This window comes from Salvia hispanica, chromosome 6, assembly GCF_023119035.1.
Source record: "Salvia hispanica cultivar TCC Black 2014 chromosome 6, UniMelb_Shisp_WGS_1.0, whole genome shotgun sequence".
Classification (NCBI taxonomy): domain Eukaryota; kingdom Viridiplantae; phylum Streptophyta; class Magnoliopsida; order Lamiales; family Lamiaceae; genus Salvia; species Salvia hispanica.
In genome coordinates, this window is record NC_062970.1 from 11,905,620 (window position 1) to 11,924,258 (window position 18,639).

At 37.8% G+C, this 18,639-nt stretch overlaps 1 protein-coding gene and 1 pseudogene across 1 annotated transcript; both read left to right on the forward strand.

The window, feature by feature from the left end:
• The first annotated feature begins 316 nt into the window (after positions 1-316).
• Positions 317-3,546, forward strand: LOC125192333 (protein HEAT STRESS TOLERANT DWD 1-like). The gene is made up of 12 exons (XM_048089875.1): positions 317-476; positions 550-713; positions 1,100-1,178; positions 1,478-1,657; positions 1,741-1,839; positions 1,948-2,116; positions 2,197-2,303; positions 2,394-2,533; positions 2,619-2,691; positions 2,771-2,886; positions 2,958-3,075; positions 3,165-3,546. The coding sequence occupies exons 1-12, from the start codon at positions 429-431 to the stop codon at positions 3,294-3,296; spliced, it is 1,425 nt and encodes a 474-aa protein (XP_047945832.1). The 5' UTR covers positions 317-428; the 3' UTR covers positions 3,297-3,546.
• An 8,018-nt stretch (positions 3,547-11,564) lies between these two features.
• On the forward strand, positions 11,565-13,115 carry LOC125192150 (annotated as a pseudogene).
• The last annotated feature ends 5,524 nt before the right edge of the window (positions 13,116-18,639 follow it).

Consider the following 18,639-nt stretch of genomic DNA (forward strand, 5'->3'; position numbering starts at 1 on the left):
AAAAAAATTTAAATTTTTTTTTTTAAAAATAGCGTTGGCCGATTGCTCGCCGATCGACACGCCACAATGGCGGCCAGCGCTTGCAAATCGGCGTGCGCTCGCCTATTCTCTCGCTGAAATTACGCTGGCCGATTCTAATGGTTCAGCTAGCCGATTGGCTAGCGATGCGAATTGGCTAGCCAGTGGGCTACCCGCTATTGGAGATGCTCTTACTTATAATGGATGGAGGAATGGAGGGAGTACTATGTTGTTGCATATTAAATTGTTACTATTATAAACTCCTTCAATATGCAATAGAAGTGAGTATGTATTAGCCCAACTCTGTAATTTCGCATCAGGCCCAACTATATTGAAGGATTTCTTTCAATGCGTTAAACCCTAATTGCAAAACCCTTCTGCATTCTCCTCTGAATCCTCCAAATTCAAAAATGGTTCGGAGCTTGAAGAATCCCAAAAAGGCGAAACGCAAACAAAAGGTAAAAAAAAAAACAAATTTATCCATTTCTGATTAAATACTTTAATTGTCAATTCATTAAGTTATCGTAAAAGGGGTCGAAGAAAGATGAAGGATCATCATCAAATTCGGGGCCACTGGTTCCGGCGAAAGTGTGGCAACCGGGCGTAGACGCTTTGGAGGAAGGGGAGGAGCTTCAGTGCGACCTGTCTGCTTACAATTCTTATCACGGTTTTCACATTGGATGGCCTTGTTTGAGGTAATATATTCATTTACCCCTTTCTTATTCACCTTCATTCCTTCTCTTTTCAGTGGATCTCTCTGTTGTGTATGAGAGAGGTGGGGATTAGGAATTTATCTATTTTTTCTGTTATTCACAGTTACAAATTTGCAATTTTGATAGAGGGATGATGAGCACTTATGATTAGGGGATGCAGTTGATCGAGTGACTGATTGAAATTTGTACATTCATCTATTAGAAAAGCATACTGGGTGATGAATTGAATACTTTATCTACTAGAGTTGTTAAAACGTGAATTATTGAGCCATAATAGCATGCCCTGATGAGGTCTCAGCATCCTTTTTCATTGTTGTTTCCTTTTCATAATCAAGAGCTGATCGTTTTTTTGGTGTGATTTGGGCCAGTTTTGATATTCTGCGCGATTCTTTGGGCCTGGTGCGCACTGAGTTTCCACACACCATCTATTCTATCGCTGGAACACAGGTGATTCTCGAGTCTCTGCCTGTTTATGATGATTCCATACTTAATTAAGGATATGAAATAGAATCTCTCTGGATCTGGATTTTGATATACATAGATGCTGATCATGCAATATATACAATATGCCAAAAAACGTTAATGATGCAGGCTTAATACTTTGTCAATATTTTCTTGATGACTGTTGATGGGAAAATATTGGACGTTTGAAAGTTACAGAGATTCTTCTTTTTTTGTATACAAGGTCTTTGGTTTTTCCGATTGATTTATTACATTAATCAGGTCTACGTTTCCCATTATGGTAGGCAGAGAAGTCCTCCTGGAACTACATTGGGATATTTAAGATTTTAAACATTTCTGGGAAGAGGCGTGACTTAGTGCCTACTAAATCAAATAATGAAGATACGGACATGGAGAGTGATAGTAGTGATAGTGATGAGGATGATGAAGAGGAAGGTGGTGGAACCAAGACCCCAGTTTTGCAGGTATAATTATGTAATTCTGTAATTAATGGTAGTTTTTAGTTCGACGTGTATTCACCCTTCTGAGTCATTTTGTGTCTCTACAGGTGAGTAAGGTTAGTCATGAAGGGGGTGTAAACCGGATTCGTGCTATGGCACAACATCCTCATATATGTGCTTCATGGGCAGACACTGGCCTCGTTCAGGTATACTTTTAGTATTACTTGAAATTGTCTAATAATATCTACAATTAGTTTAAGGACATCGGGCCTTGGCTCTCGTGTGTACAACATAACTTGATGGATGCCTTGCAGGTGTGGGACTTCAGCTCTCATTTACATGCTCTGGGAGAAGCCGACACTGCAACTAATAATGGAGGATCGAATGTGTTCAATCAAGTTCCTCTAGTTAAGTTTGCTGGACACAAGGATGAAGGATATGCCATTGACTGGAGTCCTGTTGTTCCCGGAAGGCTTGTGTCAGGTATTATGAGATGACTTTTGGATATGGCTAGACTCCGCACAGTTTGTTTTACAACTTCCCTGCTGTCTCCACTCCCACAGGGGACTGCAAGAACAATATTCATCTTTGGGAACCAGCATCAGAGTCAACATGGAATGTCGACTCTACTCCCTTTGTCGGTCACACTGCCAGTGTCGAAGATTTACAGGTTTACATCACATTTCTGATTTTTCATCACCCTAGAAATGATTTAAAACTTGCATTCATCGGTAGTGAGGGTTTATTTCTCTGTATGCAGTGGAGTCCCACAGAACCATATGTCTTTGCCTCATGCTCGGTCGATGGAACTGTTGCAATTTGGGACACTCGTGCTGGAAAGTCTCCTGCAATTTCTATCAAAGCACACAAAGCTGATGTGAATGTTATCACGTGGAACAGGTGATTATTACTTTGTTTGTCAAGTTGCATTGGTCTAATATGGTTCTCTGTGTATTTCATTTTTCGTTGCTTCTTTCTTGACTAGCCTGGCGAGCTGTATGCTAGCATCAGGTAGTGATGATGGGACGTTTTCCATCCGAGATCTTAGATTACTCAAGGTATTGAATAGTATTAACCTCTCTCATGTGCTGATGTGCGTGTGTATGTGTTTTGTAACTTCCTTTTTCCGCTGCACAGGAAGGGGACTCTGTAGTTGCACATTTTGAGTACCATAAGCATCCTATTACATCCATTGAATGGAGTCCGCACGAGGCCTCCACCTTGGCTGTGTCTTCAGCAGACAATCAGTTAACGTAAGAAACCTCTAGCTACAGTTCAATTCCCATAAAACTTGAATTTCATGAATTGTCGTATCTATTCTCAGAATATGGGACCTTTCCCTCGAGAGAGATGAAGAAGAGGAGGCTGAGTTCAGAGCCAAGACGAAAGAACAAGTAAATGCCCCTAATGACTTGCCACCACAGCTTCTATTTGTTCACCAGGTGATCAATGCCACTCCTTTATCGATAAAAATATATTCACGGATATGTAACAACATGGCCTCATAGTGTTTGTTTACCTAAACCTGCAGGGTCAGAAGGACTTGAAAGAACTTCATTGGCATCCCCAGATACCAGGAATGCTCATATCCACCGCAGCAGATGGCTTCAACATCTTGATGCCTTCGAACATCGAAACCCCACTTCCTGCTGATAACGCTTGAGATCTCTCAGCAGAGCGCGATTTTGCCAAACATCCGGTAATGGAGTTCCATGTAAAGAATGAATTTTTCAATTTATTGCCTTGTTGTAGTCAATTGGATTTCTCTGTTGTGTTGATTTCTGTATTGAATGTGCAATTATGGGATGGAGGTTGAGATTTGTGTTGAATTTTGTAGGAGTATGAGTTTGTAGTTGAATTAAACTGGAAAATAAATTATGTGGCGAAAAAGTTGGAAAATCATCTTTTAGCAATTTGCGAGTTTGACCCTATTTGAACAATACCTATATTTCTGGTCGGAATTGGAAGGATGTTGTGATTTTTTTTTATTTGCACGTGGACTTAATTTATGATTTCTTCTACCAAGAACAAATGATCTTGTCACATCAATTTTCAGTATTTCTGAAAGAAACTAAGTGTTAAATTTGCTGGAATAGGATCCTCTGTTGTGTTAAAGAGCACATCTGGAAATGCTGTGGTTAAAACGCACAAAATTGTGCTTGAAATGCAGCAGCAGTCAAAGTATGTTTTCATTTAGTTTTTCTCCGTCTTTTCTGTACGTTTTTAAATTTCTGTTATGTTCTGTTCCTATAAAGGTAGCTACTGATTATCATTCTAAAATATTATTTCTGAAATACAATTTGATAAAGTTAGCTCATAAAATTAGTTAAATCAAATGGAAAGAAACAACAATAAAAGGAGAAAAGAAAAGGGAAAGAGAAAAAGAAAATGGAAGAAATGAAAACATGCAGCTGCCTGTGTTTCAAGCACAATTTTTAATTTATTAAAGGAATTTCACATTTGTTTGTGGCCTTAGAGTGTCCACTATAGTTGGCCGGGCCACCAATGCCCATGTTTCCCACTATAGTGGACATGACCAAGCCACCAAAAAATTTATTTTTTCCATTTTGTTTATATTTTAATTATATTATAATAAAAATTGTTAGACTACAATAATTAAATGAAATGCATAATTTAATGAAAACTAAATCGAAAACCAAATCTTCGTTGTATTATAGAACGGGGTAAAATTATACAACGAAAATTGTTTTAGAACACGCAAACAAAAACATAAAAAAACACCGCCATCGCCGACTACTCGGTCTCATCATCAGAATCCGCCACTTCATCTTCACCCGTTGCATCGTCACCGCCAACGCCATCACCGTCACCACCACCGCCACCGCTCTGAGGTCCCGTCGCCGCCGCCGCCATGTCCTCCCACCCCAACAACGACCTCAGCCTCACTATAAGGTCGTAGTACATCATCTTGGTAGTCGGGTCGGTCGACTTCTCATACAAGGCCAGAGTGTCCTTGAGTTCCTTTATCATCTGCACCGCTAGGGTGTTTTGCAACGCCGCTCGGGCCGATCCGGGGGCGGGTGCAGACGGGCCCGCAGCAGAGTGTTGGGAGGCAGCGGCGGAGGTGGATCTAGCGGCTCGGATTGCGGACTGTTGACCCAGGGGCCGTGGACGCCGGGATAGTGACGGGGGGGGGGCTCCTCCATGACCTCGTCGTTGAGGTCGAAGGTCCTTGAACCGCCGCTACTACTGCTGCAGTTGCCGCCCCTGCCCCGTCTTGTACGGCTTGGCCCAGAATCAGACGCGTTCTCGCAGATGGCTCTAAATTTTGGGGAGTCCCGCAGAACGAGGAATTCTGCCCAGTAGGTAAACTTCTTGCCTACTTGCACATTGAACAACTGCATCGACAGAGATTTTATGTCGGCTTCGCTGCGGCCACTCTGAGCAGTTCGCATTTGGTTCTCGTAGATACCAATGAACTTCCAAAGAGCTGTAGTGATCCTGCCGAACTTCTTCCGAATCTGATCGGGTGTACGGTCGACGCTCCCCGGCGGTTTGAATTCATTGTACACCACCAAGACTTTCCGCCAGAAGCATAAGTCGGTCTGATCCGTGCCAACTATGGCATCTGTCGTCACCGCGTCCCATGCCCTAGCAATAGCAATGGACTCGGCGTCTGTGTACAGAAACCCTCGTCGACCACAACCGCCATCGCCATCTCCGTGACCACCGCCGCCATCGCCTTGTCCGCGACCACCGCGGCCGCCTTGCTGCCCGCCGTCGCCGTTGCCGCCACCTCGCGCGGATCCTCCGCCTCGCCCGCCACCGCCGCTTCTTCTACCGCCTCCTCTCCCCGTCTCTACACGACCGGGCATCGTCGTAGGGGTATCAAGCGACCCCATCAATTGTTCCCATGTGAATCTATCAGATTCGTCAAAAGGAGATTGACTGCTCTGGAATGGGGAGGATTGGAATTGGGACGAGAAGTTTATCGCGTCTATGTTGGGTCCGTAGTCGCCCGTCCTCGGTTGGGTACGACCCGCGTATCTCTGCTGATAAGCCGGGGACTGACCCCGGTTTTGGGGTGTTTTTTGCCACACCGCCGGCGATGGCGGACTCCACATCTGGGATGGAGGAGGGGTGGGACTCGATCTCCAGCGTTGGGGGGTGGAAAGCTCCCTTGTCCCGAATCTCCATAACCGGGATCGTCTCCGCCTTGCATTTCACAAAAATTCAAATTGAAGGGAATAGGGTAAATTGTGTGTGAGAGTAGAGTAAAAATAAGATATGAATTTTAGGTATATATAAAAAAAAATTCGAAAATTTAAAAAAAAATCGGAAATAGGGGGAGCCGCGGCTCGTGGCCAATGCGGGCCGCGGCTCGCGCCCAAGCGCAGCGGCCAGGCCACGATCGTGGCGCTCCCGTGTCCACTCCCCCCCCCCTCCCACCGCGGCTGCCCACCCCAGTCACTCGCGGCTCTCCCGTGGCCCGGCCGCGGCTCCCCTATAGTGGATGCTCTAAATCATTCCATTAACGACTTATCAAACTGTCCATCTATTCCATTTATGGCGTCATTCATCCATCTTATCAAGACTTCCACCGTGTTCTTCACAAAATTCGTGTTATTCATCAATCAACCGACGATGATCATATCATCTGGTTTGAACTTGTGGTTTGTATATTTAGAAGCTTCTCTCCAGAAAGTGTCGAGCTTGTGACTAATCATTGTGAACTCATGGTTTGAATATTGTATATTGTGATCGAAAACTACTATGATACCATCTTTGAATGATTGAATACATGTTTAGGGAAAAGAAATCATATAATGTTCTGTATAATTGATCATTCTATATATAATTACAAGATTATATAGAATTACAAATGAGCTAGATATATATATATATGAGATAAATACTCCCTCCATCCATAAAAAATATAACAATTTGTGCATGACATGAGTTTTAATATAGAATTGGTAAAGTAAGAGAGAAGGGTAAAAAGTAAGAGAGAATGTGAAAAAGTAAGTGAAAAGTAGTGTTAGTTGAATGATATGTAAGGTTATTATTTATTGAAAACTTTCCATAAATGAATGTGCTCTACTTTTTGTGGACGACCGAAAATGGTAATTGTGTTCTATTTTTTTTTTGGATGGAAGTACAATTTAAAAGCTAATTAATCAGATTATTCCCAAAAAGCTATCACATTATTCTTAGAGCATCCGCAGCGGTATAAAATCCGCCGTCCGTCCGTCCGTGCCAGGGGCAAGGACGAGCTCGTCCGCCGCAGCGAGCTGTCCATCCGTGCCAGCGGCACGGCGCTGCTCTTAGCTAAGAGCACGTGCGTGCCGCTGAGCAGCCCTACGTGGCACGATTTGATTGGCCAACGGCTTAGCCGTTGGAAAAATTAAATTTTCTTTTTTCTTTTTTAAATTCCGAAATAATTCAAAATAATACCAAAAATTAAAAAAAATATATTTTTGGATTCCCAAAAAATAGAGCCGTTTATGGAACTTTTTTTTGGATTTTTGTGATTTTTTTTTATTCCAAAATCATCTATAAATACACACATTTATCATCCACTTTTCACATCAAATTATCTCCCATTCATACTTTTTCATACTAAATTATCTACATCTTCCTCTCTCACTCAAACCCTCTCTAAAAAATTCAAAAATGGATTTCACCGATCTCATTGCGGAAGCGGAGCGCAAAGAACAAGAATATTATGAACAATATCGTGCCGCATATGAAGCCTATGTCGCCGCCAATACCCCCGCCCCTCCTCCTCAACCAACTAGATCAAAACGTCGCTACATCAATCGTGTGATCGGGAGGGAGCCCAAGAAAGGCTCGTAGCCGACTATTTTTCCGACCAGCCGCGGTATCCAGAAGATTACTTTCGGCCCCGTTTTCGCATGTCAAAATGGTTGTTTATGCGTATTGTCAACACATTGTCCACCCGTGTTGAATACTTTCAATCAGGTGCAGACGCAACCGGTCGGCAAAGTCTCTCGGCGTTGCAAAAGTGTACTTGTGCCATCCGACCTCTTCGACGAGTATTTGCATGTCGGTGAGTCAACTCGAATCCTATGTCTCAAGAATTTTTGCGACAGCGTTCGTTCTGTTTTCGGCGAGGAATTCCTCCGGGCACCCACCACCGACGATTGTCAATGGTTGCTTCATCTTCACGAAACAGTCCACGATTTTCCCGGTATGCTAGGCAGCATTGACTGCATGCATTGGAAGTGGATGAATTGCCCGACTGCTTGGAGGGGGCAATACTTAAGCGGCCAGAAAGGCGGTGGCCCAACGCTTATCCTTGAAGCGGTCGCCGACTACCGCCTATGGATTTGACATGCATATTTCGGTGTTGCCGGATCCAACAACGAATTGAACGTGCTCTATTTTTCACCACTCTTCGATGATGTTTTGAATGGTGTAGCACCGGCGATCGACTTCACCGTCAACGGAAATGCATACCACATGGGTTACTATCTCGCCGATGGTATCTACCCAAGGTGGTCGACTTTCGTGAAGTCGTTCAGCAATCCACAAGAGCCGAGACGGATTCTTTTTGCGCAGCGTCAAGAGTCTGCTCGGAAAGACGTCGAAAGAGCTTTTGGGGTCCTTCAAGGCCAATTCAACATTGTGAAGTCCCCTTCTCGGCTTTGGTACGTTAAGAATATCGCCGACATCATGTACACGTGTATTATCTTGCACAACATGATTATAGCTGACGAAGGACCGATGGCGGCTAACTTTTATGACGAGGATGAAGCCGGAAGATCAACCGCGAGGTCTCCCCCACGCCGAGGTGTGCATACGACGGTGAACGAGAGGATCGAAAGAAGACACACAATGCGCGATACAAGAGCCCACACTGAGCTACAAAAAGATCTAATCAATCACATTTTGGCGAAATTCGGCAACGAGTAGTGGGTCTTTTTAATTTTTTGGATTTGAATTATGTAATTTTTAATTTTTAGGATTTTAATTATGTAATTTTTAATTTTTAGGATTTTAATTATGTAATTTTTAATTATTTTGTAATTTGTAATAGTATTCCGGGTATTTTAATGCATTTTAATATTGTGGAAATGTTTTTATTTAAATTGAATAATAGAATGGTGGGACCCTTGAGCTTGTCCTTAGATAAGAGCACGAATGTTGGTGTTGTGCTCTTAACTAAGGACAAGGAGTAAAAGTGGATCCGTGCCCACTTCCGTGCTCTTAGCTAAGAGCACGGATGAGGATGCTCTTATCTTTTAAACAATCCATTGCGGACTTATCACATTGTTACCCCGTTAAGAGCAAGCCAAGGTTTGATATGTATTAAGAATTCTATCCATAAACGATTATGCAAAGTTGATTAGTAGTACTACTCTCTCTGTCCCGCTTAAGATGACACGTTTTTCTTTTTAGTTTGTCCCAACTAAGATGATACATTTCCTTTTTTGGTAACTTTTTCTCTCCAATTAATACACTCAACCACTTTTTTTCTCACTCCTATTAAAATATACATCTTTCTTTGTCTCTCTACTTTAATACTTACACCCACCTTCTCTCTCTCAAATTAAACACTTTAACCAATAACTCCTAAATCCCCGTGCCGGCTAAGCAATGTGTCATCTTAGCCGGGACTGAGGGAGTAGTATTTAAGAGCATCCTCATCCGTGCTCTTAAATAAGAGTACAGAAAGTGGGCCCGGACCCACTTTTACTTCTTGTCCTTAAGTAAGAGCACAACACCCATATTCATGCTCTCCGTAAGGACAAGCTCAAGGATCTCACCATTCTATTATTCAATTTAAATACTTCAATTACTAAAAACATTTTTACAATGTAAAAATACATTAAAATATAAAAATTATATAATTAAATCCTAAAAAATAAAAATTACATAATTAAAATCCTAAAATAAAAAAATACATAATTAAAATCCTACAAATTAAAAATTATATAATTAAAATCCTACAAATTAAAAATTACATAATTAAAGACTAAAAAATACCCCTGTAGAAGACTTGTCCTCTATCCCCAATGTTCTTCGGAGACCCCGTATCATTGGGAAATTGAAAAATAGATTAAAAGTGTGTAGAAAACGGATACTCCCTCCGTCCGCCATTAGGAGTCTCATTCCTTGGCGGCACGGGTTTTAAGAAATGTTAAAAAAAGTGGGTGGAAAAAAATTAGTGGAATAAGGTTCTCACTTGTATATATTAGTTTTAAATGAAATGTGAGTGGAATGAGTTAGGTGGAGGTGGGTCCTATTACCGTTTATGGTAAAAGTGAACTGGGACTCCTATTCACGGACGAATTAAAATGGAAAAGGGGACTGCTATTCGCGGACGGAGGGAGTATAATTTATTGAGAAGTGGAAAAATATTTTTTTATTCAAAAATGAGTTTTTTAATTAATTTTGATTTTTTTTTTAAAAAAAAGAAAAAAATAAAATCTATGACGTTGACCAATTGCAGTCTGCCACATAAGCCTGCTCAGCGGCACGTACATGCTCTTATTTAAGAGCACCGCCCTACCGCTGGCAAGAACGAACAACGTACATTAGTGAGCAACAACGTCTTTGCCAGCGACAAAAACGACGTCTGTTACCGCTGCGGATGCTCTAAGTATACTTCCCAAAACTCGATTTACATATCGACTCAATCATTCATTCATATTTAAAATAAATCTCACCACAATTACAACAAATGACATCATAGCTAGCTTAATAAATTCATGAAATACAGGTAAGTCCACATTTAATGAAATACAAATTCTCTTAAATGTATTACGAGGCTAAATGATTATTAGCACTTTATAATTTATATAGTATTATCTTCGTTCCATTTAAAATATTATTTTTCAATTTTAAAAATAACCTCCTCTTTTCTCATTAAAATATTTAGCTATTTTTTTTTTTTTTATTTTATTTTACTTAACAATAATTTCAAAAATTCTGTGCCACTTAAGAGTATGATCGTCTTCACTTAAGAATGTATTACGAGGCTAAATGATTATAGTTTATATAGTATTATCTCCGTTCCATTTAAAATGACCATTTTCCAATTTTAAAAATAACTTCTCTCCTCATTAAAATAATTAGCTATTTTTATTTTATTTTATTTTACTTAACAATAATTCCAAAAATTCTGTGCCACTTAAGAATATGATCGTCTTCACTAAGCGAAAAGTATGATTTTTGTTTATCATAAATTGGGAATATTTTTTATCTTTATTTTTATTTTTGTTTTTATATTATCTTTATTTTAAGATTTTGTCATATTCCCTCCATTCGCATTAAGAGCATCTCCAATGATAGGCTAGCGACCGGCTAGCCGATTGACGTGGCTAGCCGAACCATTGGAGCAAGCCAGCCGAACTTCGGCGAAAAAACCGGCCAAGGCTAGCCGATCGCGTGTGGCTGGCCGATGCGCTGGCCGCCATTGTGGCGGCCCGATCGGCCAGATCGATCGGCCAACGACGATTTTTAATTTTTTTTTTTTAAAACCTATATAAACGCGATTTTAGTTTCATTTTCATTTGCACTGCTTGTTTTAACGAGTTTTCTCTCTCTCTAACTTTCGTACAAGAGCATCATCGAGCGATGAGTAACGCGGGTGGTAGTAGTGGTGGGGATGCCGAGGAGTACGAACGACGGATGAACGAGGCTATGGAGGCCTACACGAACCGGTCCAAGCCACGGAACGACCACCCCTAACGTACGATGTGGGGTACCTCTCGATGAAGCCGACCGCCTCAAGGAATTTGCCGACATGCGCCAAGTGGATGCTCATATTCAACTCCAAAAGGATATAATTGAAGAGTTGTGGGCACGGAGGACTGCACGGCGATAGTTTTTTTCTTTATTATGTACCTTTTTAAATGTAATTTTTTTTTATCTATGTACCTTTTTAAATACAATTAATGAATTTTTCCGTATATGTCTCGTAAATTTAATTCCGTAATTTTTAATGGAGCCGAATTTGGGGAAGCCGAGCTTCCTGAGGAATATTCTGGTGCGGCTGTTTCTGTTCTGCGTGTTTGTGATCGCTCTCCGATTTGCTTACGTGGTCACAATCCGAGGCGAATCCTGCGACGTCGGCGATTTCTGCTTCTTTGCCTTGCCGTCTAATAACATCGACGTCGTCTCCGGAGTCGGGGAGGTGACGAAATCAGGGGTTATTTCGAGCTCCCCGCCTTCTAAGCAGAAGAAGATTCCCGATCTATGGGCGACGGGCGGTTTCCAGAAATCGGTGCAGTTTTACTCTTCAATTTTTCAGGATCTGATGTCGGAGGCTTTTCTGAGCCCTAATATGAAAACACTTATGCGTCGACACGCCGACCGGAGCCGATGTGTTCGCACTGAGGGAATTGGGGGTCGAGGATTCAATTGGCATTTCGAAGAAGGGGTTCAAGCCGCTGGTGGTTCCAGGTCAAGGTTTGAAGCAGCCGTTCAGTGGTTCCACTTTTGATTTCGTGTTTCTGTGGCGGAGGCGCGGTGGAGAAATCGACGAAGCTCGGCCAATTTTGCGGCGGAGATTCAACGGACGATGAAGCCCGAAGGGTTTCTGGTCGTCCACACGTTGGCAAATGATACTTACAGCTTTGAATCATTACTCGGTTTGTTTAATTCTTGTAAATTGGTTAGGAGTAGGGACATTGATGGATTGAATTACAAAATGCCATTTATTCGAGAAGTTGTTCTGCAAAAATTTGGTGGACAAGAAGAGTCTGTGGAGGAAAAATCTGGTGATTCGGTGAAGAAATGCAGTGTTCCGAGCTATAAGAAGGATTTGATCAAGAAAGCAGAGCCGTTGATTGAGGAAGAGCCAAAAAAGCCTTGGATTACACTTAAGAGGAATGCTCAGAAGATTAAGTATTTAGCCTCTATGGTTGATATCAGTTTCAAGCCAAGGTATGTGTATGTTGATGTTGGAGCTCGAAGCTATGGTTCGAGCATTGTAAGCTGGTTCAAGAAGCAATACCCTAAGCAGAACAAGACATTCGAGATATACGCAATTGAGGCAGACAAGACTTTCCATGGTGATTACAAGCTTAAGAAAGGGGTTACATTGCTTCCCTATGCAGCGTGGGTGAGGAACGAGTCTTTGTTCTTTGAGATCAATGAGGACCCGGGCCACAAAGAGGTAGAGAAAGGTAGAGGGATGGGCAGGATTCAGCCAGTTCAGACCTCAGGTGGCTCTACATCCTCTGGCAATGTCGATCAGATTCAGGGCTTTGATTTTGCTGATTGGTTGAAGCATAGTGTGACAGAGAGGGATTATGTGGTGATGAAGATGGATGTTGAAGGCACTGAATTCGAATTGATCCCTAGGTTGTTTGAAACCGGAGCGATTTGCTTGATTGATGAACTGTTCCTTGAATGCCATTATAACCGGTGGCAGAAATGCTGTCCCGGGGAGAGGTCTGCGAAGTATGAAAAAACGTACGGGCAGTGCTTAGATTTGTTCACATCTCTAAGGAAAAAAGGAGTTCTAGTACATCAATGGTGGTGACTGGAGAAAAATGAACTTGTACATGATCATGGTTGATTTCCAATTTCCATTACTTTAGTTACATTAAGTTCTTGCTTTGGACCAAATGCATGATGCGAAGTTTGAATCAAGTTGTCTGTTTTCCAAGTAAATATTGATGGCTAGAGGTAATTTGTGCTTGTTGCGTTGCTCTGTTTAGTGGAAAAGATGGAGTAGAAATGGCGTTATTGGTGGTAGAGATTGTAACTTTACCATGTGAATTGTGTGATAAATGCCATCTTTGCTTTCTTTATTGTTCAGTGAAGAAGCTTCCTTAGTTTGGGAGAGGGAAATGGTAGTAGTAGTTGAGTCATTGATTTTGTTCAAGCTGTAAAGACTTGAACAGATCATGCACCATTGATGAAATGCCTTGCATATTCTTGCATGGATTGTCTCACATGTTTCCTTTCAGCATGCAATTTAAAAATAATTATTTTAAGTAAGTTAAGTAGAGAGGGAAAAAAATAAAAAGAGAATAAGATAAGATTATGTTAGAATTTGACTCAGCTACGTAACAGGATTGATGAACTCCCTTTGTTTTGTTTTTATTTGTTTTGCATGTGCACGGATTTAGGTTAGAGAATTCAAAGGGTAATTAGTACTCCCTCCGTTCTCTAGTAATAGAGGTGTTTCTTCTCGGCACGGAGATTAAGAAAAATTGTGTTAGGTGAATTAAGTAAAGGGAGAATAAAGTGGAAAATGATAAAGGTAGAGAGATGAAGAGAGAAAAAGTAAGAGAGAGTAAAGTAAATATGGAAAAATGTGTTGACTTTTACTAAAAAATGAAATGATTCTATTACTATGAAACGTACGAAAATGTTAAAATGACTCTATTACTATGGAACAAAGGGAAAAGGGAGTACTGCATACTGTAGATAGGAATCAATGTCTCGACTCTCGAGTAAAAATATATTCACTGCGTCTTATGGATGATGGTTTAAAACTTTTTAACTTGTTTTCATTCCTGTTTAAAAGGACCAGTTTGGGTTAACTTTTTAACATTTTCATTTTAAAGTTAACTCAATCAAATAATTGCGATTGTCCTGTTAAGTTGCACCCCAAAACTGAAATTCACGACTAAAATTAAGAATTGAATAAATATTTTAAAATGCAATCAAACTACTTTCTGATCGTTAAAATTTCGTTGATACATTCTTGGTCAGCTATTATTATATTCGATTTTATGGACGTACCCTAATTTATATAGTCTATCATTTTGCATGAGAAAGATTATAACTTCTGTTAAATACTCGTTTTTATTAACTTTTAGGAGAGAGCATGGCACAACGTATATATATGCTGGACAAAGATATTAATTGTTTTGTTATTGCATGCCAAGAATTAAGATTATAAAATTCATCGTCATGCGATTCATGCCTCATTTATTAGACCGGAAGGAAAGATTTTTATAGATGTTGCAAAATGTTTTAATAATGAAAATAGTAAATTCATGAAGCCAAAATTTAGATATATATCCAACTTTGAAACACAAAATTGATTGATAGAATTTTGAAAATATATTGTTGAAGTTGTTCTTTAGTACTCCTTCCGATCCCCACTAAATATCTAATAATTTCTTATTTGGACGGTCCCTAATAAATGTCCCTATATTCCACTAACTCATTCTCACACACATTTTATTATAAACTTAATATATAAAAATAGAATCTACATTCCACTAACTTTTTCTACCCACTTTTATTAACAAATTTAAACTATTTTTTAAAACTTGCATCGGTCAAATATGAGACATTTAATAGAAACAGGAGGGAGTATATCAATTTTAGGCTAAATGGAGTATTTAAAATTACATCTTAGATGTTGGAGAAGCTCCAACTCCACCTCCCCAGTTCTCCTTTCGAATTGAAATTATTTCTTCCATTATTAGTACAAAATAACTGTACACCATTTGTTAACTAATTTTCATTTATTGGACCATTTCATTTATTGGGAACTCTATCTCTATACATTTAAAAGTCAGGTACTACGAATTAACTAAATCCACAAATCTATACATATATAAAAGCCCAGTTTTGGGCACATTTTGAAATATTTACAAGTCATGTGATGAATTTGAATGTTTATAAAATATGTCATTATTAATATAAAAAATGAAACGGTTCATATTTATATTTACGGACATTAATATTGCCATTGATTGGTGGAATAATTATACCTCTTGAGGGTTGTACACGATTTCTATCAAATGCATAAAACTTTCAAATACAAACTTAATTCATAGGTCGTGCATCTCACTAAATAGCGACTGCTAACGTGAAACGGCATATTCATGTTTACGCATTAAATCATAAATTAATATTTGTAACCTCCATGTCTTAATTTTATAATTTATAATATTTTAATTCTATGATCACTAATGTTCTACTATTGTGCCTATAAAAGACATTGCATTGTGGATGAATTACACACCAATAAAAACATTCTCTATTCTCTTTTAAGTTCTCAACATTTTATTATACATTTTAGGAACATTGTATTGCTCAATTTTTGGAGCCCCATCAAGTTCATCGTGTCTAGCGGATTTGAGATGCAATATACGTTAGGAAAAAGTCGTTTCATCTTTGGAGATGATATGTCAATCCGAGAGCACTAACCATGATGTAATTTGTCTTGCGGGAAGATGATTTTTCTCGACTAAACTTAATAGTTATGTTTATTTTATAATTTTCACTTTCCATTACATTTATTGTTTTATTTTTTCTTTGATTGCAATAGTTAGAGTACCACATGTATATATGGTTTAAGAATTCTATCACAATATTTCTTACTACAATTCTTGGAGAGGGAGGATTTGTAATATCCTTAAATTGAAACATATATTAATATCTATCTTCATCTTTTCACAATTTATTATTTTTGTATATTTACATTGTCACTGGCGCTATTTTATTAAGTGGTGTCACAAAAAATAATATTTGATCACTTATGATGAATTAATAAATTCATGTATATATACGTATATATGTATATTTGCAATGAGATAATTAAGCCTAGCAAAATCGAGTCGATCAAACTTTTAGTTGTTCAAATAAAATAAAATAGTCTACTACCAAATTTTGATTTACTAATACTTTGAAATTAGGATTATCACTTAATTGTCATGGGATACAACTGATTTTATATGGAGAATCTAATTATCTTATCTATAGGTGAACATGCTCAGTAATTAAATATATTTTTACAAAAAAAAAAGTTGCAGTATTTTGAGAATTGTAAAGTAGCGTAAAAAATAGTATAGATGTTTCATGTTTCAACAAGTCACGTTTAATAAAGACAAATGTCCAACATTTAAAAAGTCATAATGTAATAATGTCAATTCAACCCATTAAGGTAATGTTATTTTTGTGTAGTTTATCATTCAGATTTTTTTTATGGTCATAATTTTGACGGTTTGAATATTATGGTTATCGATTCATTATTTTGTTAAAAGTGTGATTTACATTTTTTTAGTAGAAAGATATGAAGGATTGTTTTAAACATATTTTTCAAAAGTGTCAATACTTGATATACTCTCTTCACCGTTGTCCAAATAATTGTGTTTGTCTTGATTCCATTTTGAATATGTTTAATTTTATGTTTTTAGGTGTAAAAATGAATGGAGGAGTATAAAATTATTGATTTGTTATTATATAGTATATTTTTATATTTTTAAATCTTATATAGTTATATTGTTTCTTATTTTAATTAATCAATTAACAATTTAAAATTGTATGATGAAAAAATATTCCTTCGTGCATCGCACGTGGGTTAACACTAGTGGAATCACAGTTTTGACATTTTGAATATTATGAGTTATCGATTTATTATTTTGTTAAAAGTGTGATATACATTATTTTTAGTTGAGAAATATGAAGGATTGTTTTAAACATATTTTTTAAATGTGTCTAACACTTGATATAGTCTCTTCATCGTTGTCCAAATAATTGTGTCTACCTTGATTCCATTTCAAATATGTTTAATTTTATGTTTTAAGTGTAAAATGCATCGAGGAGCATATATTTATTGAATTTTTATTATATGTATATTTTTCTATTTTTAAATTTTATATAGTTATATTTTCATATTTTAATTAATCAATTAATAATTTAAAAATATGTGAAAAAAAATATTTTGTCGTGCATCGCACGTGGGTTAAATGATTTTACTCTTTGTTCGGCATCCTCTTTGAATTATACTTTTTCAATCACATTAACCCCACATGGCCACATCGCTTATCATTATTTCATATAATGTAAATACCAGAACAAAATTCTTATTATTATAGTACTTATTGAATATATAATTTATTCAATAAATTGCACAGTTGCAAATTAATATACATTAAACATATTATTTGGCTTGTGATTTTAGAATTTATGTATTATGCATTTTTTATTATTAATATTATAATAAAAATAACAACAACAATAATAATAATTAATATTTTGTTAAATTTCATATTGTATCATGCAATTTATTTAAGTTGATAATCCCACTTTAATACATTCTGAAAAAAATAATTTCGCATAATATATTTTTATTATACATCCAATATTTCAATAACCTTGACAACGGAATGATCTAAATCTTTCAATTGGGACGTAAATTTACCCCATTAACATCAATATTATTCAAAGTGGTAATTAATAGATATCATATGTGATTGTAGATTAGACTTTCTAAGCTAAATCCAATCACCATTTAATAATTTCGTTAATTAAAAATTAGTTAACAATAAAGTATTAATTCAACTCTATTAATCAAGAAATAGTAGATTAGAAAGCAAATGAAAAATTCAATAAATTCAATAAAGTTAAAATATGTTTTCCACCACCATTTCTCTTTTGCTCTAATATATTTCCATCTTACCTTCTCCCTCAATTATTTACATCCATTTCCATCTATTTCCAGCAACCTTCATATTCTCTGATAATCATCTCATCACTTTTTTCATCTCGCATTAGAGTCATCTTCCTCATCAAGCCAGTTATGGAATTTCAAACAAAAATCAATCACATATCCTATATTGTAATTTGTTTGGGGACCATAAGAGTTTATGATATAAAATTGTGCAAGAAGGTCAATATTGAAAAATCACAATACACAAAGTTCATGACTATAAAATTCCAAAAAAATGCTTTCGACGTTGCTCCCTTGGGTCTGGTTTCTGGTGAATAGATTTGTTCTATAGGCGGGCGGCTGAGCCATTACCTTGATCTGTTATGTGTTCTTCTTGATCTATGGTTCACTTGTGTAACCGTTTTTGATCCGAGAGGATCTTGTTTAGTGTTACTAATAAGTGTGTTAAGTGTGCGGGCTATGGAAATAACAGACAACATTAGTTCCATAAAAAAAAAGTCGTTACAACCACCACCAACATCATCATCTTCCAAAATCTACTATTCTAAAATTAGGCACATAATAAAACAGTAATAATATGCATCCTAAAAAAGGCAAAGAAAAAATCAAGAGGGCGAAAGAGAAAGAAGGAGAGGATGGCTGTGTGGGAAGA